This window comes from Marmota monax, unplaced genomic scaffold, assembly GCF_021218885.2.
Source record: "Marmota monax isolate L192 unplaced genomic scaffold, Marmota_monax_Labrador192_F-V1.1 WCK01_AAM20220418_F8-fsc00033, whole genome shotgun sequence".
NCBI lineage: Eukaryota > Metazoa > Chordata > Mammalia > Rodentia > Sciuridae > Marmota > Marmota monax.
The window spans coordinates 5,029,567-5,055,691 of NW_026694282.1; the positions used below are offsets into that span (position 1 = coordinate 5,029,567).

The 26,125-nt window shown below is 40.1% G+C and overlaps 1 protein-coding gene across 3 annotated transcripts in view; it reads left to right on the top strand.

The window, feature by feature from the left end:
- The window catches only part of Adamtsl1 (ADAMTS like 1), a 935,498-nt gene that overhangs the window by 785,428 nt on the left and 123,945 nt on the right, over window positions 1-26,125 (top strand). For all 3 annotated transcript variants that reach the window (XM_058586373.1, XM_058586374.1, XM_046467403.2), the window contains one exon: window positions 23,726-23,936. In XM_058586373.1, coding sequence (XP_058442356.1) covers window positions 23,726-23,936 — 211 coding nt within the window. The remainder of the gene's footprint in view (window positions 1-23,725; window positions 23,937-26,125) is intronic.

Below are 26,125 nucleotides of genomic sequence, written 5' to 3' on the forward strand. Positions count from 1 at the left end.
TTTAATTGAGAAAAAAAAGAAATAGGAAAAATACTTGAGAAAGAGATGCTGAAGAACATAGAAAGGAGGGAATGAAAAGAGAAATTCCTGATTTTTGCCCAGTCATCTGGGGAGTACAGTTCATGAGAAGTTCACCCTCTGAAAATATTATTCCTATCATGGTACTGGTGGTAGGTTGGGCAGTTCTTGAGTTATCTGCTGCAGTTCAAGAGAGATCCATCATGAAGCAGAGCCCAGCCAACCCCTTCCTTCCCCATGGAGAATCTGTATTCTTCCTTCCTTTGTATCTTTAGTACCCACTCTCTTTACTCATTTGGTTAGTTGTCTTCACCTGGGACTACTGTGGATTTGGGTGTTTGTGTTGATGACACAAGGAAACCTAAGGTAAGGATGATTGTCACTGGGTTGGCACAGGTCCCCAGCACTAACTGCTCATTGCTTTCTCACAGGGCTTTGATTTCTACTTGGGTAGTTGCAGTCCTTGAGACCTAGCCAAACACATGGACTGCATGCTGGAACACATTCTCTGTACCTTCAGGTTATTGACTCTTGTCCCTGAGTGTGTGGACATAGATACCTTTTTGGCTGCTAGAGGAAGCTAGCCATGTGAGTAAGAGAGCCTGGTAGCATCCTCTGCCCAGGTTACTTATAGCTTGATTACTTGCTCTAGCATCAGTGAGGGTGTTAAATACAGAGGCCATGAATTGCTTTGCTGATGCACCTGCCTCTGGGAGAGGTAGCACTTGTCATCTCAGCAAGACTTTTTCTTTGTTAGACAACGTATTTTCCTAATCGGAGGAATCCTGGCAACCCTTGGGAATGGGGAAACTTCAAGAGAACCAGAACCAAGAGACACAGCAATACCAAAGCTCTCTATTCCCCATCAGGAAGAGGGAGGCTGCTTGAAATAAGGGGGAAGTCATGGGGTTTGGAGGTCAGACAGATGTAGGGACTCTTATTTCCTTTGTGTCCTTGGACTGGCTACTTACACCTCTTTAAGACTCTGTTATACTTATCTGTAAAATAAAGATGATTATCCCATCCACAGAGGGTGTTTTGTAAGGATGATCACATTTGTAAAGCACTCATCTGGTCCCTTCCTCATATGGTAAATGCTTAAAGAAATGGGGATCTGCCAGCTCTCTTAGATTCCTATGCAGGAAGCCATATAAGACCCTGATGTTTATTTTATATGCATTACAGTTTGTTCCTAACTGTCTTAACCAGCTAGTGTGAGAATACAGTGAAGGGAAGCTAAGGATAGAACCTACCTACAAGCCAGCTTTCGGCCAGATGTCTTAGGCAGTGTTAGAACAGGAAACAGTCAGCTGGTCCTCATGGAGGACAGGGCTTTGGAGGACATTCCACTGGACTTTGACACCTAATCCAAAGAAGTATATTTTTAAGTACTATAATGAGATGATTAAATGAGGGCAAAGGAGCGAGTACCCAAATATTCCTTTAAAAGTTAATACCCTGTGTGACCTGACTGAAGGAAGAAAGATCCTTGGGCAAGTGAGGTATGTATCTAAAATTGAGTAACTTGTTCAGGTGGTCAGAAAAAGCCTGTAAGAAATCAGAAAGAAATCAGAAAACGAACATAAAGTCTGTTATTCCTTGCCAGTTTTCTCTCCAAATACTTATGAGAAAGAAGAGGAAAGGGAAGAAGTTAAAAAAAAAAAAAAGATGAGATGGAGCATCTTGCCTCCATGTCCCTGAAAACCTTTGAGCAAAATATGGTTTCCATAATACCGGCATTTATTTGGAGATTACAATATGCCAGGCATTCTTCCCTACGGTTTTATAAGGATGATACTATTCCTATCCTAACTTTACAGCTAAGCAAGTTAAGTCTTTGGAGAGATCGCTGGTGGTGGGTCCAAATTTGCACAAAGTATGTTTAATTCCAAAGCAGTTATTAAGAGCTTGGGGTTCAGTTCCTCCCTTTATTGATGATGTTTATAGATCTATCCATCACTCCATCTCTCACCTCCCATTTTCTTGGCACTTTGCTCTGGGCACAGGAATTAACATAGTTCAAAGAACCAATCTTAGTCCCCTCCTAGCTTATAGCCTCGTAAAGATCACAAACAAGTTAGCAAGGTCTTCTTTCTTCATCTCCAGCAAAGAATCTTTTTCTCATACTCTGTTACCAAGAGTAGAACATGACTTTTGGTGAAAACTAACACTTAGGGGACAAGTGAAAAATTCATTAGAGCACATACTTCTCAGGGCTGGGAAATGAAGCATGCTGAAAGAGGGATTGAGTAAACCTAAATGGATACCTTAAATCCCAACACTGAGTCATTAGATGAAGAATTCACTTCCAAAAAAACCCCACATTTCTTATAAAGAAATACTAAATCATCCAGAGAGATGGAGTCTGGGCTTTTGGATCTGGATGACATTGGAGGCTGTATTAGGGCTTTAGATCTTTGCTCTGCCTCTACCAAAAACTACTGGCCTGGTTTATGCTCATCTGTTTAAGTTATAAATGACCAACACTCTTCCCCACCCCGACCCTGCCCTGCAATGCAAACTGGCCCCTGCCTCCTCTTCTGTGCCATTCTCTTTTCTGACTTTCCTGTTACCTCCCTGGGTCCCCAAGGCTTATTCTCAACCACCCTGCCTTCTTACTACCCAAATTCCTAGCTGTCCCTTCAATGTCTTGTACTATCTTCCTGTTTCTTTCAACCCTTGCTCCCCTTCCTGTCCCACGTTCATTTAGCTCGGTTCAACTAAGAATTAGGAAGACAAAACTATCTGAGCGAATTCACAAAAAGGTGTATCAGGTCCCCAGCCTTTTATTCTAATCATAAGAACACGGACTTGGGACTCACACAAATCAGGGTTAAAATACAGTTTGTATAATTTATTAGCTCTTTGGCTGGGGCAGGTTGTTTAAAATTTCAGAGCTTGAATTTTTTTTTTCTCTTTAATGCTTTAATTTGTTGTGAGGATGTATATGCTTAGCTCAGTACCTAGCACATACTAGGTAAATAGTAATAAGTATCAGTTTCAGGGTTAGTAGGATCTTTTATATACCTCTGTAAGAAGTTACTCCTGGTTGGAGAAGGTGGGTAATTAAGCATTTTAGAAAATTGTGGTTCCTATCTCTTTTCTTGAGGAAAGATGGACAGTCTCTGTTACAGAGCAAAGGGGGTGCCCAGATTAAACCAAGAATGTCTGGTCCCTGATTGTCTCCTTCTTTTAGCTCTAGTCTTTGGAAGGGTGGGCATCTTCAGCTGGTTAAGGGAAAATCCAACTTAGTTCAAAAAACGTTCATGCAATTTTATAGGCTCTGAAAAAAACAGTGGATCGGCCCCAATAGCTTATTTGGAGGTCCATATACAAATAGATTATTACAGTACAAGTCATAACAGCCATAATAGAGATATGAATGACAACACTATAAGAAGTTATCCCTTTTCAGTCCCCCAGGTGAACCTAAAAAGGCTTGATTCCTCTGTGTAAGTCCTCAAGTTACTCTCATTGACCAGGGAGTACATACATTTTTGTCTATAACCATATAACACAGTAACAATTATTCCAGCAGGTAAAAATAGATCAAATTAACTTATTAGAATTTTCACTGGATATTTGTCCCTCTGAACAGCACTGATCATTTCTCTGTAACTTCCATGTATCCTCCAAGATATTTTGTTGCCTTGGCTCTGATGGTTTGAGAGATGTAAGGGAGACCTAGAAGATAAAGCATCATGTTTGTGTTGCATCTTTGAGCAATGATGGAAAACCATGGAAGACAAAAGGCCGCTTGGCTGGTGCAAGCCCAGTACCTTGCCATCTTCCTCTGCTGTGAGCTCTTAAGATCACGAATTCTTAGATTGAAGACTTTGGCAAAGTTCTCCAAGTTCTGTGAAATTCAATGTTATGTAAATACAAGATACTGAATTATTACTCTCTCCTTATTTCTTCTATGATATGATCCCTTTATCCCTTGCCACATAAGATATTTAGAGGGTTGGTTTTTAGGACCCTGCTATCTCTGATCAGTCTTCCTAATGCTTGCTTATTCTGCAGATGTCATTGAAAGATTTGCTTAACAGAGAGACAGCAATGTTGCAGAGAAATCTCAGTTCAGGAACTGACATTCAAATTGTTTTGAAGTTTAAGGGGGGAAAAAAAGTGCCAGGAAATTTATGCCCTGGCCTTAGTAAAAAGCTTACATGGATTGTGCTCCTTTATTAGTGTCTTAAGTGTATGTGGGAGGATTCTGTAGCTCATTCCTGAATATGCCCAAAATGGTCTTCGAGAAATTACATGAAAGTTCTTAATGATAGCAAATGAAGCTTGTGTAGTAGATGTACTTACAAGGGAAATTTTCTGGAATTTAAAAAGTCATCTCCGTGGGCAATATATACCACTTCCCCCCTCCTGTGCACACATGCATTCATGGCCATCTATCACACTTTTCCTGCCTCAACTCCTTCTTTGAATGAGCAAGCCAGCAAAATTGAAGAAAGCAAAGCCCAAAGCTTACACAATTTAAGCTTCATCAAGCTATGGAAAATCACAGAAGGAAACCTTTATGAACACTGTGTTTATGGATGTAAAATTCACGGCAACTAGACAGATACCGTTTATCAATGCTCTTTTGGGGAGAAAAACTATGCCAGAATTCTAATATGGGGGAGAGGCTGATACACATCCAGATCTTCATAAGCTGGGCCCTACTGTCAAGTTCAACTTTGCAGCTTTTTATGGGGATAGGCAAGTTATTTGTTTGCAATTGGGGGGATGGTTTGGGGGCCAGGAAAGCCTCCATTTGTCTCTTCTTTCTTCCTTTGTCACCTGCTAAGGCACTTCCACAGGCCTGAAGTCACATCTCAAGCACACCTAGAAACACTTTATGTGAAAATGGGCACTGTCATGCACTTTATCTTTAATTTAATGGAGGTTGAAGATAGAACTGACCCATGGCAGAGTGACTGAAACCACATGTGGGCTGGGTTGACCCTTCCTTGATCTAGGAAAGAGTAAGTGCTGCTTTCCAGCTCACCCTTGTATACTTAACTCCTCTGGGAGGGTAGTTCTGCAGAGCAAGGATGATGAAAATGTGGCCTGCTTTTAACCACACGTGGCTTCACTGCAGCTGTATGTTAGGCAGACAGAGAAAGTGTTGGCTGGATTGTATTCCTATCTCTTGACATAAAGAAAAATAGTATGTTGAAGTCTGATATACTTGGTGATAATATCTTGGCCCTTTTTTTTCTTCCTCAAATGTGTAAAATTCCCTTTCCATTATGCCTCTGTGATAGGTAAACTCTAGATGAAGCCTACCCCAACATTTATGGGGCAGATCCATAATTGCTTGTTTGCCACCCCCTAACCCATTTGAGGAGCCCCCAAACCTTCCTTTGTGAAGAGACTAGTGTCTATAATGGATGAATATTATGAATACAGAATGTGCTCATTTATTTAGGAAGTACTTTCTCAGTGAAAAGCCAATATAAAGCTGGTTTTTTGCTCCAAAGCCCATACCAGATCATATTGATGGATCAAGTCACATTACCAGTGAGTCCACAATCCTCAAGCAACATTGGAAACCCAACCTTGGTTCCAGTAGTTACTATAAACTGGATGCATTGATTTCTGGTGATTGAGAGATCAACTCAGTAAACATCAAATTTACATCCCTTTTCAGTAGGCTGCAGCAGCACTGTTAATACTGTGCTTTCTTTGCTTTAAAGCATAAGGCTTTATTTTTTTAATATTTTTTAGTTGTAGATGGACACAAAACCTTTATTTATTTTTATGTGGTGCTGAGGATCGAACCCAGTGCCCCACACGTGCAAGGTGCATGTTCTACCACCAAGCCACAACCCCAGCCCCAGGTTTTATTTTTTATACTCTAAGGAGCCAGAGAGTGGCGGGTTTTGACTGATAAATTTATTTAGAATCTAAAAATTTGACAAACAAGTCTCCCTTGGTGACTGAATTTGTAGAATCACAGATCATAGTTTGGTCTAACATTCTCATTTTTTTTAATCTGTGAGGAAAGAGGCCAAAGGTATTAAGTGACTTGCCCTAGAAGTCATACCCTACCGGGGTTCAAACTAAAAGCCTGAAGGGCAATATTTCCTAACTGTGAGCTCAGTTTTTATCACAGACAGAAAGTCAAAAAAACAATATAAATCAAAAAGTAGTCCCAAGACTTTTTGAGTTCAAATCCCGGCTCATCCACTTACAGACTGTGTTCTTGAGCAAGTCCCTAAACCCTACTCTGTCCTCATTTCCTTATCAGCAAGATGAGGATGTAATGGTACCTGTCTCCTAAGGGTTCCATACAGGTGAATGAGTACATGGAAAGCACTTATTACATGAGTGCCTGGTTATATAAGAATAGGCTCTATGTAAGCCTGCTCCAGTTGTCAAAAATGCACCAAGAGTCGGACTCAGGGGACAGAATAGGGGACCCAGATAGTCACAGGTGACACAAAGGTTTTTCACTAGGAAAGGAAAGGATTTTCTTACCAGACTTCTGCAAGAAATTTTTATTCTTTCTCATTCCATATTATTTTTTAACACCATGGAAGTGAATTTGGTATTGTATGTTATCACTGTAAGATGATACCAGTTACCTCAGGTACAAATCATTCATGATTTCCAAAGATGTGCATATGCATCAACATGGACAAATCCTTTTCAAATCCTTACTATGTGAAAAGGAGAAGTAGAGGGTAAGATATCAAACGGAAAATAAAAGAGGAAAAGAAAGAAAATAGTTGTATTCATAGAGCTTGAAGATTTTTCTAGTCATTTAATATAAATGAATAAGCATCAAGAATTAAGAATTCAGTTGTCCTCCACATAACATGGGGTAAAAACACTCTCCAATGTTTTCCGCAAGCCATATGTTCTTATTCAGAATTCAGTTGTTGGATTACCCCACTGTTTCTATTTTCCTAACTGGAAAAACGGATAATATGCTCTAAGGATCAAAGGGCAGATAGAAAACTCTCTAACCTGAGGAGTGTTGGGCTGAATGCTGTCAACTGTTCATTTTTTAAGTGCAGAAAGCAAGCAAAATCAAATAGGAAGGTGGTTACATTAACCTGGGTATAGTGATAGCACTGATTCTAAAAACAAACAAAAAAGGAATCTCAAAGACTCATTTTTCTATTGTTCTCTTATGCCTAAGAGATAACATTATAACAGCAGTAATGCTGCTGGTGGCTACCACAAGGTCCTTTGCTCCCAACCCTGCACAAGGTGGAGTCTAGCAGCAGAGGACACGGGTTAGAACTGAAGAGGTGGACCACTTACCTCAGCTTCTGGACCCCTCACTGACTCACTGTGTGGCCTTGGTCAAGTTACTTCAATTGCTCCATAGGTAAAATAAGACAATAATAGTACCTGTATCTTATGGTTGCCATGAAGATTAAGTAAATTAGTACATATGAGGTTCTTATTGCAGTGTCTACAAATAGCAAGCACCCAGTAATACTGGAAGCCATTGTTGTTACTGTTGTTACTGCTCCCATTTAATAAGCAAGTTGACATTCGGAGAGGGTAACTTGAGCAGGATTATAAAACACAAATGGAAGCTGATTCTAAGCATAGAATGTTGTAATCCAAAGTTCGGGGCCAGTCTGGGTCTTTGACATTATGCTCTTATGCCCCATGTTTAGTTAACATGACTTAGGGATTAGGGAGCTATCAAATCCAACTATGTTTAAAAATAGTATTCCATGGATAGAAACCCTAGCAATAAATGAGCATCAAGGAAAATCAAAAACAAATGAGAGATTTAATAAGCCAATATAAATCCTGACATGAAGTTTTCAACTTATTCAGAAATTAGCCTAATAATAATCCTTTAACTTGTCTTAAAATAACAAAGTATCAAAGAGTAAAACACATTCTACTTAGAGATCTTTGCACCTAACTTGAAAAATAATTTTAGGTCATATTTGCATGGTCAGATAAAAAAGCATTTGAGAAAGTCCTCTCTCTCTCAACCCCCACATAAACATCCTTCAGGGCTAGAAAGAGCATGTGCTGCTGTTCCCACACATGTAAGCAGAACACCTGTTGGAATAGAGGCATCATGGTCTGTAGAGATTTGTGTGTGTCTGTGTCTATGTCTCTAAGTACATGTGTGTCAGTGTCTAACATCAGTGTGTGTGCATGTCTCAATCAGTGTGTGTCTGTTTCCCTAAATCTCTGTGTAGCTGTGTCAACGTCTGTATTTGTATGTGTCTAACATCTGTGTTTCTGTATATGTGTATGTCTGTGTGTGTACATATACTTCTCTATATATGTGACCAAGTCCAACATCCGTGTGTGTGTGTGTGTGTGTGTGTGTCCCAGCACTGATGGAATTAATTACTCTGCATCAATAGCTAGCTGCTTCCTGTTCTATCTCCTCACATATCAAACTCTTAGAACAGAGGCAGGGAGATCTCTCCAGGGAAAATGGATCTTTTGCTTTCCTCTATAAGGCAGGCTGGAATTGGATTTATGTTCTGATCAAACAGGTTGAAGGGCCTCGTTGAAGAGTCATGTCACCCAGTGCCATGGTCCCATTGGCATTCTCACTAAGCTGACAACTCAGGACAGACAAGAAAGTAGCGTGTTGACCATCTTTGTCTTTGGCTACTTGAGCATATTCCATTCAGGGGTTTGAAGTGCAGTGGCCTTAAGCCACCTTTGTCATTAGGGGTTTGTCTGCCCTAAGTGCCTCTGCTTCCAGTCTCCTTTACATACCCACATAATTACATCAAGGCAAACAGTTGAGTGAGAATTGGAAATTTCCAAGATCTGCTATGTTTTCTACTTAATATTCTTTCCAGCACTGAGCATGAAAATAAAAAAATGTCAGTCCAAAAATGCCTGGTGCTTCCGCACACCTCATTCTGCCTGGAGCACTCTGCTTCTACCTGGGCCTCGCTACCTCTTCTTCACCCTTCAAGACTCACTCCAGATATCACAGACCTCAGGAAGCCTTCCGTGACTCTACCTTTCCCTCTTCCCTCTGGACTCCCAATCTGTACTTTTTGTGCTTCTCTAATATCTTATACTTATTTGACTTATAGACTGTGAGCCCCCAGGAAATAGGTATATGCCTGTTTCATTTACTACTCTGTCCCCTCACTCAATATTGGCTCACCAAATGCTAGTTAAATGAATAAGTAAATGGAAAGCACTTATTGCCGTGTCTTATTGTCTCTGAAAGCCCATAAGACTCAAGAATATTTTTTAGTGCCTGTGCCCAAGTCCTCATTATATTTAGCACACATACTACTAGATTTTCTACAAATGAACCAATAGATACAAGCACACATATGTATGTGAATGGCCAAATAGATGTGGGCAAGAAAAGGTAAGGTCCTGCATGACTGCAAAACACCTATGATGAAAAGAAAGAGGAGGTAAATCTTGTAGAAGATAATAGAATAAAATCTGTGGCTCCTAACATAAAGGACTGAACTTACCACACAATCCACTTGTAGAAAAAAACTCACAAATTTCCAGAAAGGTTTCTGTTTTCAGGGTAAATGGAGAGGTTAAAAACTGCTCATGAGAACTGACTCAAGGGAATATTAGTTTGCCAGGGTTATTAACAAAGTATCAGCAACTGTGTGATTTACAATTTAAAAATAAAGAAAAATATTATTCCAGGTCTATTAGTTTGAAATCAAGGTATGGGAAAAGGCTGTGCTGCCCCTGAGCCCTACAGGGGAGGGTATTTCCTTGCCTCTTTCTCAATTCTGATGGTGCCAGCAGACTTTGGTATTTGTTGACTTGCATCCCTCTAATCTTCCTTTGCATGGCCTTCTTCCCTCTGTGCATCTCTGTATCATGGTCGGAATTTACTCTTTTCCTAAGGACCTCATTCATATTAGATTAGGATCCATTCTAATAACCTCATTTTAATTTTTTTTTTTTTTTTTTTTTGGTACTGGGATTGAACCCAAGGGCACTTAACCACTGAGCCATATCCCCAGTTCTTTTTATTTCTTATTTAGAAACAGGATATCATTACGTTGCTTACAGCCTAGCAAAGTTTCTGAGGCTGGCTTTGAACCTATGATTCTCCTGCCTCAGCCTCCCAAGCCACTGGGATTATAGGTGTTTTCCACCGTGCCCAGCTTCATTTTAAATAATTGTTGTAAAGGCCTTATTTCTAATTAAGATCACATTCTAATGTACTGGAATTAGGACTTCAGCTTGTTGGTTTTTTTTGTTTGTTTGTTTTGTTTTTGGTGTGTGTGTGTGTGTGTGGTGTGTTGCGGGAGGGGGGGTTACAAAATTCAACCCTTCACAGGGGGAAATATTTAGGCTTGCAGGGTTTTAGTAAACAACGCCAACTATTAATCAATATCTAGATAGAGTTGTTGATGTCCTGAGTTGATGAATGTCAATGGATTTCCTTAATCCTAAAACACTTGATCTCAAATCTGAAAAGCCATATAGTCTCCATGGGATAACTAGAGAAAAATATTTAAGCAAACAGAATTGTAGATAAGGCGCTCTAGCACTTGACTCAGAACTGCTACGTTGTAAGTGTTATAGAATATAAACAAGAGCACAAGAACAGCAAATCCAACAGGACTGCAGAGAGGGTGCAGTTGATGTGAGCTGGACAGTGAGGGAAACTTCCTGAAGAGGAATGGCTTGAATCAGATGTTCCAGTAGGAGCAGGGAGAACATTTATGCGAAAAAATGTTGGAAGAAAATTCACAGATGTGAAAAGAAAATGATGTATTAGGAAGCCAAGAAGCCATTGAGCCCAGCAGAAGCTCTCTCTATTTGAGGGAGGTAATTCTGGAAAAGGAAGGGGGCTCAATTAACAGAAGACCTTCAATGTGAAGATATTGATCAATTAAGATAAATGAGAAAAACTGAAATAAAAATGGAATAAAAATATTGTTAGAGAAGAAAAAAAACAACAGATGACACTATGTTTATGATTCAAAAAACTTGTTCTGAGATTTAGACTATAACCCAAGTACTAGTTTTAGTAAGATATTTCTAGAATTCTATTTTTTTTTATTGGTTGTTCAAAACATTACAAAGCTCATGACATATCATCTTTCATACATTTGATTCAAGTGGGTTATAAGCCAGCTGAAATGTTAAACTAAGAATAAAAGTAAATTTTTATATAATCTACCCTACTAACTTGTTTATCAGGAAACTCATATCTGAATTATAACAGCCAATAGGAATTATTATTTTTAAATTTTTAATTGGCACATAATACTTGTACATATTTGTGGGATTTAGCATGATATTTCAATACATGTGTGCAGTATGCAATGATTAGACAAAGATAGTTGGCATTTCTATCACCTCAAACATTTATCATTTCTTTGTATTGAGAACATCCAAAATCCTAACTTGCTATTTTGAAATATGCATTTGATTGTTATCAATAATAGTTATCCTGTTGTGCTATAGAACCTTTAAAGTTATTCCTCCTAACCAACTGTGACCCTATGACCATTAACCATCTTTTCTCCATCCCTCCTTCCTCCACAATCTTCCCAGTGTCTGGAATCTATTCTTAAACTCTTCATCTCTGTAAAATCAACTTATTTTACTTAACATAATGTCCACAAGACTCACCCACATTACTGCAAATGACAGTCTTTCATTTTTTTTTTTTTTTTATGGCTGAATAGTAAGAAATTCTACCTCCTTTTAATTGACCTTCACCTAGAAGTCAGTGATCAGAGCTTGGAAACCAGAGCACGGAAGATTTCACTGAATCTTTGAGGGAGGGAAGCTATGTGTAGGTGAACAAGCACATGGGTGTTTTCAGACACAGAAGTGTGTGGAGAAGACTGAAGAGACTTTGTGTGATTGGCACTCTTCTTGATGTTTGTGTTAGTCAGCATTGCATTGCTATGATCAAAATGCTTGACAAGGACAACTTAGAGAAGGAAAAGTTCATTTGGGTTCATGGTTTCAGGGATCTTGGTCCACGGTTGGCTGACACCATTGCTCTGGACTTAGGTAAGACAGAACTTCATGGCTAAAGGGCATGATGGAGGAAATAAAAAGTAATAAAAGTAAATTTTTATATAATCTACCCTACTAACCTGTTTATCAGGAAACTCATATCTGGATTTAACAGCCAATAATTATAACAGCTCATGGCAGCCAGGAAGCAAAAAGAGTGAAAGAAAGGAGCCATGGACTGATACAGTGACCTCTGTCCACTAGCATGTCCCACCTGTCCACCCAGTAGTCCATTCAGATTATTAGTCCATCAAATGGATTAATCTACCAATGTGGTTACATCTCTCATAATCTAATTGTTTCAACTCTGAATATTGAAACACATGAGCTCTGTGGGAGACGTCTTTAGATCCAATCCATATCAATACTATTCTGCCCTTTGACATTCTCCAAGAAGGAAGTAGGTTTAGAGACAAATGGCATGCTAATAATGATAAGAGACAGTGTATCTTGCTACAAGTATCACTTTTTTGTTAAGAGAGATCATTAACTTAAAAAACAGCAAAGAAAACTTGATAAGAGATGTTGGTAATGTTAATAATCTTGGTTTGTTTTATTTTTAGCAACAATTCAGAAGGTGAGGTGAATTGGCCTGAGTGAAACATTCACATGCACCATGCTGTTCACAAGTGGAAATGAGTGCCTTGCCACCTCAGGTGTTTGGTAATCTTGGCTATAACTATTTTTGTGGAGCCAAAACCTCATGCCAAGCAGGATCACTTCCAAGAGAAGCACGACTCTATCTCCTATTTCCTTGCTGTATCATATAGGCAGTCCTGTTTCTCCTGGTGTTATTTATCATACATGCTTTTGGTTGATTTTCCTTTTTCTTTTTCTTTTTTTTTTTTTTTTTTTTTGGCCTTTAAACACATCTTTCAGTCCCTACTGTCTAACGTCTTTTTAAATTTTATTTATTTTTTATTTGGAGTTCCCTAAAATACAGCGGCTGTAAGTGGCCAGGTAGCAGATCTGTTGCTATAGCTATGTGGTGGCTTTTCTTCTCATCTTCTCTGAGGTCTCCTCTCTGGAACCCTTCATCATTCAATCCACTGGCCCTTAGTGACTGAGGAGCATAGAAGGAGTAACTGAGTTCTCATCCTACTTTGGGGAAACAGCTTCAGCTTGCTTATCTGCACAACAGGGATGACACACGAGCTTTCTTACCTCAGAGTTAGGAGGACTAGATGAGACAACCTAGGCCAAGGGGCTTCGGGAAGCAGATGGGTCACACAGATTCAGTGGTAATGAGTACCACACTGTGTGTCTGCTGACCTCCTGCATTCCCTGTGGTTGAACCAAATAGTGTAGTGATTAGCTCATTGCTATTACCTAACACTTTCACTATGTCTCCTGGGTTTCTGTCAGTTCTCCCCTCTTTGCTGAAAGCTTCTTGACCATGGTGAGTACTGTTTCCACTTTGGGCAGTGAATGCTAAATAAGTTACATTCAGGCTTCTGACACTCCAGGAAGCCTTCTCACTCTCTCATTTAGTCCCTGTCCTCACAATAATTATTCCTGCACTGCACAGGTATTTACTGAGCACTCAGTAACAGTAATTCATGTGAGCTCATATTTATGGAGCCTTTTATCTGTGCCAGGCACCATGTTTAGCCCATAACATAGAAGTTCTCACTTAAACTTCCTAACAACGCTACGAAGTAGGTGTTGCTATTATTTCAGAGTAGATTGTTAAGTAACTTTCCCAAGACTGTTCAACCAGAGAGTGGCAGGGTGCAATTCATTCATGAACAATCTGATCCCAGAACCATGGTCTATGTTACGCCATCATACCCTGCTGAGCATCTGCAATATACCATGAGTAGTAGTAGTTGCTGGAGATATTGAGATAGATAAGGGTCCTTATTGCCCTTGTGAAGCTTAGTTTAGGGAGGGAAACAGGCCCAGAAACAAATGCCTGTAGCAGAATGGGGATGAGCCTGAGGGCAGAAGTAGCCACCACCACAAGGAGGAAACAGATGGTGGTGTGCTGTGGAGGAAAAGGTCTGCTTTGTGGGAAGGGAGATCAGAGAAGTATTCAGACTGGAGGGGATGTTCAGAATCCAACAGAGAGGATTGGACTCTACTGAGAGAGCGCAGAAGAGGATGCACAGCTGAGCAGAGCAGCAACCTGAAACTAAACTAGAATGGCATTTTAAGTTTGTGAAGCACCTTACAGGACAGCCAAGGAGTTGAAATATGGGTGACAGGAAGTGAAACTGATATATTTTTATAACCTTGATAATTTTAAAATAATTAGTTTTTTTTAAGTTGCAAAACTGATATACAGTGTTTTCTGTGCCCTGCATTTCATTTTCCTATTTTTTAATCATTTCAAACCATTTGAGAATAATTTTGGATGATACTCCATTGCATCTTAACAATTCAGCATATTTTTCCTAAATACAAGAATACACTCCTACATAACCACAATATAACCATCAAAGTCAAGAAATGACATTGATTCAATATATCACTATCTAACCCGTAGACTCCACTCAAATTTTGCTATTTGTCCCATCATGTCCTTTATAGGTTCAAGATTCAATATAGAATCATCACAGGTTGCATTGGTTGTCATTTCTTTTTGGACTCCTCTAATCTGGGACAGTTCCTCAGTTTTTTCTTATCTTTTATACCCTCCAATATTTTTGAAGAGTACAGGCCAGTTACTTTGTAAAAATCTCCCTCCATTTGGATTTGCTTGACGACATTTCCTCATGATTTTGAATTTTATTTTAATATTTATTTTTTAGTTGTAGTTGGACGCAATACCTTTATTTCACTTATTTATTTATGTGGTGCTGAGGATCGAACCCAGGGTCTCGCATGTGCAAGGCGAGCGCTCTACTGCTGAGCCACAATCCCATCCCATGATTTTGAATTTTTGGCAGAAGTAATCCACATGTATCCTATTTTCTTCTTCGTGCATTTGAGTTAGTCAGCTTTTCATTGCAGTGACAAAAATACTTGAGAAAGAATAACAGAAGGGGAAAGTTTATTGGGGCTCACAGTTGCAGAGGTTCAGTCCTTGCTCAGCTAGTTCCATCACTTTGGGCTAGAGGTGATGGAGAACATCACAGCTGAAGGGCCCGATGAAGGAAAGCTTCTTAGCTCATGGCAGGTTCAGGAACCAGAAAAGGGGAGGGGGAGGGGCTGCAGGGAAGAGGCACCCTTCCAGGGCACACCCTCAGTGATCCACCTTCTCCACCCATCCCCCATCTGACTATAGTTACCTCCCAGTCAGTCCACTCAAACTAGGCTGGACTGATCAGGTTACAGCTTTCATAATCTAATCATTTCACTTCTGAATATTCCTGCATAAACATGGGAGCTCTAGGGCAATATCTCATCTCCAAACCATAACAGCATAATGTCAGGAGAAAGACAGTGGTCGCTATATCCCATGACTGGTGATGTTAACCCATTGCTTGATTAAAATTATGTCTGCCAGGTTTCTTGACTATAAAATTAATAAGCATGTCACACCTATTAATAGTAAGGAACAAGTATTTTATAGAGAATAGCTTAGTCCATTTGTGCTGCTCTTACAGAATCACAGAGTCTGAGTAATTTGTAAAGAATGGAAATATTTTCTTAAGCTTCTGGAAGCTAAGAAGTTCAAGATTCTGCCCCTGGCATCTGGGGATGGCTGCTGTCTTCTCCCAGGGTGCTCCTTGGAATGCTGTGTCCTCACATAGCAGCAAGCTGAAGAGCGAAAGGGGAATGAATTCCCTTCATCAAGCCCTTTTTACACAGCATCAGTCCATTCTTATGACCTGAGCACCTCAAAGGCCGCGCCTCTGAACGCTGCTGCAATGGAGTTCAAGTTTCCAACACATCAGTTCAGGGAGACACATTCAGACCATAGTAAGGAAAGAATCTGATCCTAAGTAAATATCTATTCCTCGTTGGCTTTTCACCTACCACATTTAATACCCATCGACTATTCTTACCTGAGTTAATTATCATGATGGCTACCGAATGGTAACTTTCCAAATTCTTCTGTTCCTTCTAGATTATTAATAGGCTTTCCATTGCAGTGGAGCTTGCTTGAATTTATTTATTTATTTATTTATAAATTTCTGTTTTACTCAAAGGGTTAAAATCTATTACTATTCAATCGTTCCAGACATAGCCAATTAGGAGTCCTTCTCAACCAGGCCCCCCACTGTCCTTTTGACATATAACTCATCATTCTTTGAGCACTTCCCAGTTTTCTGGTCTAACAAGATGTTCCAGGTCCATTTTTCCTTCCCGCAGAACCTGACCTGGTGTCAGCCATTTCTATAAAAACTGGTTGCTTTGAGTGGAGAACTAAATTCTCTACTAAATGGATTCCAGGATCTGGACACATGATATATTTAATTCTTCTAGGATGCCATTGCTTCTAGGCCTTTCAGTGGAGAGAGCTAGGAAGTACTATATAGATAGAAATATCATGTTTATATCATTTATAGCTGTTGATATGACTGTGTCTATGTATTAAAAAACATGAGTTCAACACCAATCCAATTGTACAGGGTTACTCTAGTCTTCCTGCTTTTCATATTTGTAATTCCCCTCACTGACAGTAAGAAACCTGGCTCACGTTGTTTTCTAGATATCTATGTATTTGTTCAGTTCTCCCTGAATGTTTGACTCCCAGCTACCCTGGCCCAATGCTGAAGCCTATCACATGCCAATTAGCCACTCCCAACCAAACTGCATGCTAAAGTTCATCGCCCACAAAGGGGAAGAAGGAAGGAGGAGGAAGGAGGAAAAAAGCCAGTTTGAAAGCTCAGCTCCAGAATTATAGGGCCCCCTTTCCTGCTGGACCAAAGCTGAACTCTGCACATACTGGCTCCTTTCCCTACTGAAACTCATCTCTGACGCCAAAGAGGGTTTGAACCACAGCAAGTAAAATGATCATATTTGCACTGGGACTGACATTTGTAGCTGTGAGCTAGGAATAGATTAGATACTGGGAGATGTGGAGATAAATTGGAAGACACTGGTAAGAAAGATGAAAAACTGAAAGCGGGATGCATCCTAGGCTGTCTCTCTTTGCCTTACCTTAAGCTTTCTAGACTCGGCCATATCAGTGGTGTCCTATTTATTACTGTTGCATTGTTCTCCACCTCCTGACCTCAGAGGCATTCTAAAAGAAAGAAATATCTTCAAGGACTTTTTTTTTAATCACAGGATAGAAATGGTATGGAGAAATGTCAAATTGAAGTATTACATACAAATTTAAGAAATACTTCTAACAAAAAAAGTAAAGTTTACAATGGTGTTTCTCTTCCAAAGAAAAAGTGCACTTTAAATTACTGAATTTGGGGGAGGGGAATTTCTTGCAAAAGCCAAGGTAAGAGAAGGTTCTTAGGGCATAATAGCTTGGAGTGGGGAGAGTCTGCCATTAGAAATTATGTGCCTTTATACCAGCTACAATCAGTTGCTGGGAGGCAAAGGTCATTACCTTTTCTGAAAGACTAAGGCAGAGAAACCAAGCAACTCACATAATGAGCCCTATGCAAAAGAATGCAAAAAGCCTTCCTTTTGTGTAGCTAATACTAACACAAGCTGCTAAAAATGGCCAACCACAGTGGGCCCTTGATTGCCCACATTACCTCTGATGGCCACCTTTAAAAGCAAACATCTCTTTTGGGAGGACCACACACTGCCTTTGCCCATTTCGCTGCCAAGGAGCATTGTTGCTTCATTGAAATCACAACTGCAAGTGTATGCATGACCCTGGGTGGTGTCCATGGTTTTGTTACTGTCATTAAGAAATAGATCTGTCAATGTTGTCATTTATAACTTTCTGAAGCTTAGCACACTGGGGTGTCCAGCCTTGACCACTCACTCAGTCATCCTGGTCTTAAGAGACAGTGTGATGGTTAAGCATGCAGGAGCCAAGCTGCCTGAGTTTGAATCCTGGTTCTCTTGTTTACTTTCTTCATGAGCTTGGACAATTTACTTAAGGCTTCAGAGCTTCTGTTAGTGTACCTGTAAAATTGGGAAACTTCTTCAGAAGATTGATACAAATTGTGAATCAGTTCTTTTTTTCCCGTATTTTTTTACTGGGGCAATAAAGTTGTATACAAGGGTGGAATTTGTTGTTACATATTCACACACACATGATATAACAATATAATTTGGCCAGTATCATTCCTCAGTATTTCCCCTCTCCACATCTTGGGTGGCCTTACTCCAGGGTCCTACGGGGACCTCAGCAAAAGCAGGTGGGATGATGCAGAGCTGAAGCTTACACATCCACTGTGCTGGCCCCTGTGATGAGGAGCAGCTCCATTTTCAGTGCCCTGTGCCCAAGTCAGGGTAGACTTGGGTATGATGTAGATGACATTGACATCTGCCTGCAGCAAGCATTTGGGGGCCATGATTTGACCTCTCCAGACCTCAACTCCTTATTGTTAAATCCAGATGATAATCGTACCTGTCTCATGGGGCTGTGAAGAGAATTAAAAGGAAATAATGCCCATAAAGCAGCTAGCACAATCTGGTTCGTGGTAAATGCTGTGTAAGTGTTAGTATGACTGTTGCTGTTGGTGATCATGTGCGAGGTCAGGTAGATGGCTCTGGCTTATGACTTATGGCTAAAGGTTCTCTGCCCACCTATGACCAGTGACCGGCCAGATGGAGATAGAGCGACAGGACCAGTCCAGTTGGCTAGACTTTGGGCAGATCTCCATTGCTGTCAGGGAAATAAAGTGAGAATCAGGAAGCCAAGTCTAATGTCTCAAATCCAGTTACAGTGAAGGTCAACTCAAGAACACCTCTGGCTGGGCAGAGGTAGGAAGGCTAATTCCAATCACTGAGGAGGAGGGTCGCCCGGCTCCTGCATGCCCTGGGTCAGGAGTCGATTGTTCTGGAAGCGGGCGAGTCTGGCAGTACAGAGCACCAACTCCAACCCATCAGTTCACAGAACCTCTCCTGCAAAAAGGGTTTGACAAAGGAGACAGTAATATGAAGAAGGGCTCAGAGGAAAGAAAAAGTATAGAAAAAAAATGTGGGGGAAACTAGAGTTTGTGTAACATTCTGGCTGAGAGCCCAACCATGATTGAAATACCTAAAGCCTAGAAGGGCAAGAACCCTACCCATCAGCTCTACCACCCTCCTCATGCGTGGCGACGGGCCTCCAGCCAAAACCACGGAGGCAGATGTGTTTCAGAATTCACAATTTTTTTGTATTTTAGAAAGACTTTGGATGACTAAGACATAAATTGTATAATATCCCTAGCAGTTTCTGGAGGAAAATGCCATACTCCAACAGGCTAAAATTACTGCAGTAAAAATGTATAAATATTTACCCAAAGTGGGATGCAGCCTATCAAAGCATGTCAATTTAGGCACAGTTTTGTCACAAAAAGAGCTTATACCGCACTGAAGAAAAATTTATGGCGTTCAGAGCTTTTGAGACTTTGAAATTGGAAGCAAGCAGTTGTGTAAAGGACACTGCTGAGATGCTGACCAGCCAAGTGACTCATCCAAAGGTACACACAGTTCACTGAAAATTCAACTCCATTGAAATGACCACACAGTTAACTGCACATCTTCTGTGTTCCAGACACTGTGTGAAATGATGAGGTTAAAGTGATTTAGTTTCCTAGGGCTACTGTAACAAAGTACCACAGGCTGGGTGGCTTAACAGGATAGAAATTTATTGTCTCCCAGTTCTGGAAGCCAAAATCAAGTCCAAAATGCAAGATCCACAGCCCATGAGGGCAGCTTCTATGCAGGACAGAAGTAGGGAAAAGTCCCTGCTTTCCCTTTTTTGGCCTAAGTTGATTAAAATATTTTTGACCCAGAATCAGCAAACGTGCTTAATGTGCAGATGGTTTCTGCTGACCTCCTTCCCTGGGAATGTAAAATGTGCTTTTATCAGGGTAGGCAGAGAGGTCTGTTTTGTGAGTTTCTCTGTGCAGTGTTTAACTGGCCTAATAGTTGTCAAAATGCCTCTGCTTCAAGGTCCTGGTAACTGGGTTTCCAACAGAAGTGGGGGCAGGGGCCCAGGGAGTGAGCATAAAAACCTGTGCCCTGGCACAGGTGAACCTGGGGTCAGCATTAACCATGCAGGCAGCTGCCCTGTGAGACACACATAGAGCAGTCATCAGCATCGGGGTGGTTGTTGGACTTTGTTTGACTCCCATGTTTTATGATTTCACTTAAAATTGGGGGGAAAACCCCTTTTTGAAACATAGCAAACAAAAAAAATGTACAAATATTATGCATAAGACTTAGTGGTTTTTCATGAACTGGACCCAAACCAGTACCCAGATCTAGACAACATCCGGGAAAGCCCTCCTCACCATACCCCTCTTCTAGCTCCTACCTGCCAAGGGGTAACTACCAGCCTGACTTCTAACACCACGGATTGGGTTTGGATTTTGAGCTTATATAATTGAAAAGAAACATATCAATTTTTGTGTTTGTGGCTTTGTTCGCTCAGTTTCATGTTTATAAAATTCATCCACAGTGTTGCTTATTGCTATGGTTTATTCTCGTTGTTTTATATAGTTTTGTATGAACATATCAAAATTTTTTATTCATTCATCTGTTAATGAGCATTTAGTTTTCCTCATCTGGGTGGTTATGAATAGTGCTTCTATGAATATTCTTATATGTCTTTGGATGAATATATATACATTGGAGAGGGGTGCATACTTGTATTAATTGTCTATTGCTGCATAACAAATTTCCCTCCAAACCGAGTGGCTTATAACAACAATGAACATTTATCCTTTCCCACAATTTATTGAGTAAGGAATCTGGAAGAACCATAGGCAGTTTGTGCACAAGGCCTTTCCTGAGGCTACAGTCATCCAAACACTAGCCTGGTATGGAGGATGTGCTGTTAAGGTACCTTATGCAGGTGAGTGGCAAGTTGGGCTGACGGTGGTACCATTCTTCGACAGGTAGATGCTCCTTAAGACCATCTCAGTGTCCTCCTGACATGATGGCTAGCTTCCCCTCACCATGAATAAGCCATTAGAGAGAGCATCATGGGAAACTATATCCTTTATGGTCTAGCCTTGAAAGTCTCAGAGCATCACTTCTGCCTCGTTATAGTCACTGGAAGGGAGAGCCTCTATGTCCAGCCCATGCTCAAGACTCAACCTTTAGAAGGAAGGAGCAGGAAATGATATTTGGACAAATCTTATTTATTTATTTATTTTACAGTAGAATGCCTTTTGACATGTTATACACAAATGGAACACAACTTTTCACTCCTCTGGTTATTACATGGTACAGAGTCATTTCAGTAGTGTATCTATCCTACATGTATATAGAGTAATAACGTCTGTTTTATTCTACTGACCTTCCCATCCTGACAACCCCACTCTTCCCCCTCACTCTCCTCTACACAAACCAAAGTTCCTTTATTCGTCCCTACCCGCCCCCCCGACTATGGATCAGTATATACTTATCAGAGAAAACATCAGGCTTCGGGTTTTGGGGGATAGGTTTATTTCACTTAGCATGATATTCTGTAGCTCCATCTATTTACCTGCAAATACCATAATTTCATTCTTCTTTAAGGCTGAGTAATATTCCATTATGAATATGTGCCACATTTTCTTTACCCATTCATCTGTTGAAGGGCATCTAGGTTGGTTCCAGAGGTTAGCTATTGTTAATTGAGTTTCTATAAACATTGATGTGGCTGTGTCACTGTAGTATGTAGATTTTAAGTCTTTTGGTTATAAACCGAGGAGTGGGGTGGCTGGGTCAATGGTGGATCCATTTTAAGTTTTCTGAAGTATCTTCATACTACTTTCCATAGTGGTTACACCGATTTGCAGTCCCACCAGCAATGTAAGAGTGTTTCTTTTTCCCCACATCCTTGGATGTTTGGACAATCTCAAAACCCTTCTTGCACCACAACATTTTATAACTTGAAAATAATCCTGCTGGGGGGTGGTTAAAAATAAGAGAAGTTTATTCACACAAGGATCAAAAAGAACTATATTCCACCCAGCCTTTCTTCTTCTAGTCATTTAAAATTTTGTAATGATTATAGAGAATTTTTAAGGTACTTCCAGGAGACAGCATGGTACAATAGGAAGAACACAGGCTTTGGAGTCAGATGTATCCAAGTTCAAATCCTGGCTTTACTATTTATAAATGATAGGCACTTGGGCATCTTAAGAATCCAGCATTTTAGATTCTCAGATTCCCTCAATTATAAAGTGAGTAAAATCAATGGATCCTATGTCTCTGGAGAAAACTGAATAAACTAATGTGTTTACATGCCCTGTGCAATGGAAGACCCCTTCTATTTGCTCATTTGTCAAGAATTTATTAACCATCTACATTAATCATCTACAAGGTAGTATGATGGACACTGTGAGGGTTCCAAAACTGACTCAGACACAGGCCTGACATCAGAAGGTCTGTTCTATAGCAGAACCCTGGACAGACAGGACAACTATAATCCAACTGAGAAAATCACCAGTGTCTGGAGCAAGTGTGAATGCCATCTTTTAAATATGGGTGAAATTCAAATATGTAGAAATGGAAGAAATTTTGAGGGATAAGGGAAAGACAAAAGGTATTCCAAACTAGGAATACAGCTTACATAAAGATGGAGCTAGAAAACTCTGGGGCATAAATGGATGTAGTTCATTATAGGTATAAACAGTGTAGATGAAAGGAGTTAGTGTGCATAGGAATAGGACAGTAGGTACCTTTTAGGATAGCAGGAAAAGATGAGAGTAGACACTTACTTTTACAGTCTGATGAAAATCATTAAGGCCAAAGATTGTTAAACCAATTTTTGAGCTGGCTATGAAAGCTAGGCAGACTAGCTACTCAGGAATATACTGCCATGCTTTTCTTGGCTAACTCCCGTTTGTAGAATCTTTGTGCCTCCTACTGTAAACAGAACCTTCTAAAACTGATCATTAGAGAACACTCTGACTCGGAGCCCAAGCAACTGAGCTTTGTACTTACCATTCCCATTTTGGAGGCTGCAACAACAGGGAGGTGCAGTGGGCTGTTTTTATAGGCCCTTAGCTCACTATAAATGTACTTCTCAAGACTCAGCCATTTAGAACTGGCCAATTCATGCACTCAACTCATCTGTGTGTTTGACTTCTATGTCCAGATAATGAGCCGCTCACTCCACTTACTTCCCTTCAGGAAGACTGATCTATTTAGCAGCCTCCACTTCTGTTACATTATCCAGTCCCAGGCAGTGATGATATTTATACATAAGACAGAGATGTTTCTGGGCTGTGATGGAAGTTTGAAGAAAGTTGGAGCCAATGACCTTTCACTTTGAAGCCAAAGAATAACAAGCACAAATTTTTTTTTCAGTCTCACTGAGAATGGGGGTTAGAAAAAATTAGCAGAAAATCTTTTCCTAGACCCACCATTCAATATGTGGTAGCCAAACTTTCTATGTACATAACTTATTTGTAACATAGCACCTTAATTTTCACAAAGCTTGTGTGTTCCATCAAAGTAGACATGGTTTAATCATTACTGGAGATTTTGTAGGTAAATATTGGATGTTCTACTTTGCCACCCTCTTTGCTTTACTCTAAGTGAATTCTGGAGTATAAAGAGGAAGGACGTGTTCTAGGCACAGGATAGAATTCCTAGCCAATCTTTGCCTAGAACTTCCCACATTCCAAGTTGGAGATTTTTAATCAATTAATGACCCTTGAGTTCATAGGAAATGTTCTCTGCATGGGAACTAAGGCAGTCTTTGTCCTCTCTGATTTTTTCTCAGGTGGGAAATTGGCAAGTGGAGTCCATGTAGTCTCACCTGTGGTGTAGGCCTGCAGACCAGAGATGTCTTCTGCTCTCACCTGCTTTCCAGAGAATTGAATGAAATGGTAATCCTGGCTGATGATCTGTGTCGCCACCCTAAACCCAGCACAGTGCAAGCTTGCAACCGCTTCAATTGCCCCCCAGCATGGTACCCTGCACAATGGCAACCGGTGAGTTCTCAGGTTACTCAATATTGGAGCGTATGTTTGCAATAGCTATTCATGGCAAAGGATTCTTGTCCCACTAAGGGAATGTTCAAGTGCTGCTCATCCCTTCCTTCCTAGTACTTCTTTAACCTTATTTAAATCTAAAGCTGTTAATTATGAACACCATGTTCTTTCTACTGTACCACACCCCACTGATCTCCAAAAGCAACTCAAACGACCCATCTGTTAATCTTGAGTGTATTCATGACAGAGTTGGAATCAAGCTAAGGAAAAATTTCTAAAATATAGATAATATGGTGGGTTTTTCATAAAGCTAAATTGTTTCTGAATCCAGGCCCTTTCTACTTTTGCTATTTAAAAATTCTAAGAAATTTGGCCATTAGATAATGATTTTTTTTTAACTTCATTACCTAGCAAAGTAAGTTAGAAATCCAAAGTCAATTTCAGATATCTATCTTCATTTTCCTGTTTCTGTGAATTCTATAAGTCTGGGAACCATTGTTTTAAAACAAGAATAGGCAAACTCCAGCCCACAAGCTAAGGCCTACCCTGCAGCCCTTTTTGTAAATAAAGTTTTACTCAAACATAGCCACACCCATTCTTTTACTTAGTATCTGTGGCTGCTTTTGCACTATAAGGGCATATTGTGTGGTTGAATCAGAGACCCTATGACTCACAAAACCTAAAATATTTACTCTCCCTCCTTTTACAAAAATGTCTGTTGATGCTGCACCAAAATTTTACATTATAATAATAATAACCCAACTATTCTATTATAGTAGCCATCTATCTAAAAATCAATGTATATTTCTCCAGTTTGTTAAATTACCTTCTTGTTTGACTTTGAAGAACACAGAAGGATTTTAAAATGATCACTTGCATATCTTATTTTGCAATGTGCTCATTCATCATCTGGACTTCAGATTTAGCTCTAAAGTGACAAGAAAGGTCACAAAAAGTAAGCCTGAAAGGTGGCAGGGACATACTTCCTTGTTTGAGATAGTTTTAAACATTCAGAAGTGTCCTAGTTTGGGTGATAAGTTATATGGTCACCACCTGCAGGGAGAGGCTGGCCACTTACAAAGGTTTGCCTTAGTGCTGAGAAAGGGGCTGCCACTCCCAGGCAGCCAAATATCCTCCAGGCCCTTCCTTCCTTCCTTCTCCCTGTCCATCTTGGGGCTGTGGTTTAGTTAAGTACTCTAAGGAGCAAGTGAGCAAAGCACTAAAATACAGTCATCCCTTCATATCCAGATTGTCCACATCTGTAGGTTTAAGCAATGGCACATTATATACAATCTGGTTAAGCCTGCATGGTTGCCTTTGAGCTAAACATGTATAGACTTTTTTCCCTTGTCATTACCCCCTAAACAATAGAGTATAACAACTATTTACATAGCATTTACATTAAGTTAGGCATTAGTTGTAATCTTGAGATGATTTAAGGATGCAGAAGGATGTACGTAGGTTACATGCAAATACTATGCCATTTTTCATGGAGAACTGGAACCAAATCAGAGGAGGATCATGGAACCAATTCCTTGCATGTACTGAGAGATGACTACAAAGTAGCTAGAAACAGACTCTGACTATATATTTTCTTTTCAAGCTTAAATGTATTATGGCTAAGTTCATAAATTCTATACCACTGTGTGATAGTTTGTGGAAGTAAAGAGAATGTACTATATCTTGAACACCAATGTACCAGGATTTTACTAAGAAATATATATATTATTCCACATCTACTTGAAGTTAATTCTCACAACTATTCAGTGAAAATTAGGCTTTATTATCCTTATTTTAGGTTTGAGGAAACTGGGGTTCACACTGCTAGCAAATTTAGGGGTGGCCATCACTCTTGTTTTATGGGGTACTTTCCATAATACCAAACCCCATTGTTGTATGGCTGAAAGGGGCCTTGAGGTTCATATATGAGCACTCTTGTTCTATGGATGATGTAACCGTGGCTTAGATGTAGCGTTGCTCAAGATCATACCGCCTGGACCAGAACCCAGGTTCCTGGCTTCTAGTGCATTTATTCTGAGCTGCCTCTAATTAGAGAATATTGATGACCTTAAACTGTGCCACTAACCCTAGGAAAAGGTGATGGGTCAGTTCAAATCAGTTTCCACTTTCAGAAAGTCCATGTATTACCTGTAGCATATCCTGTCATTAGGTACAGAGTAGATTGTGGC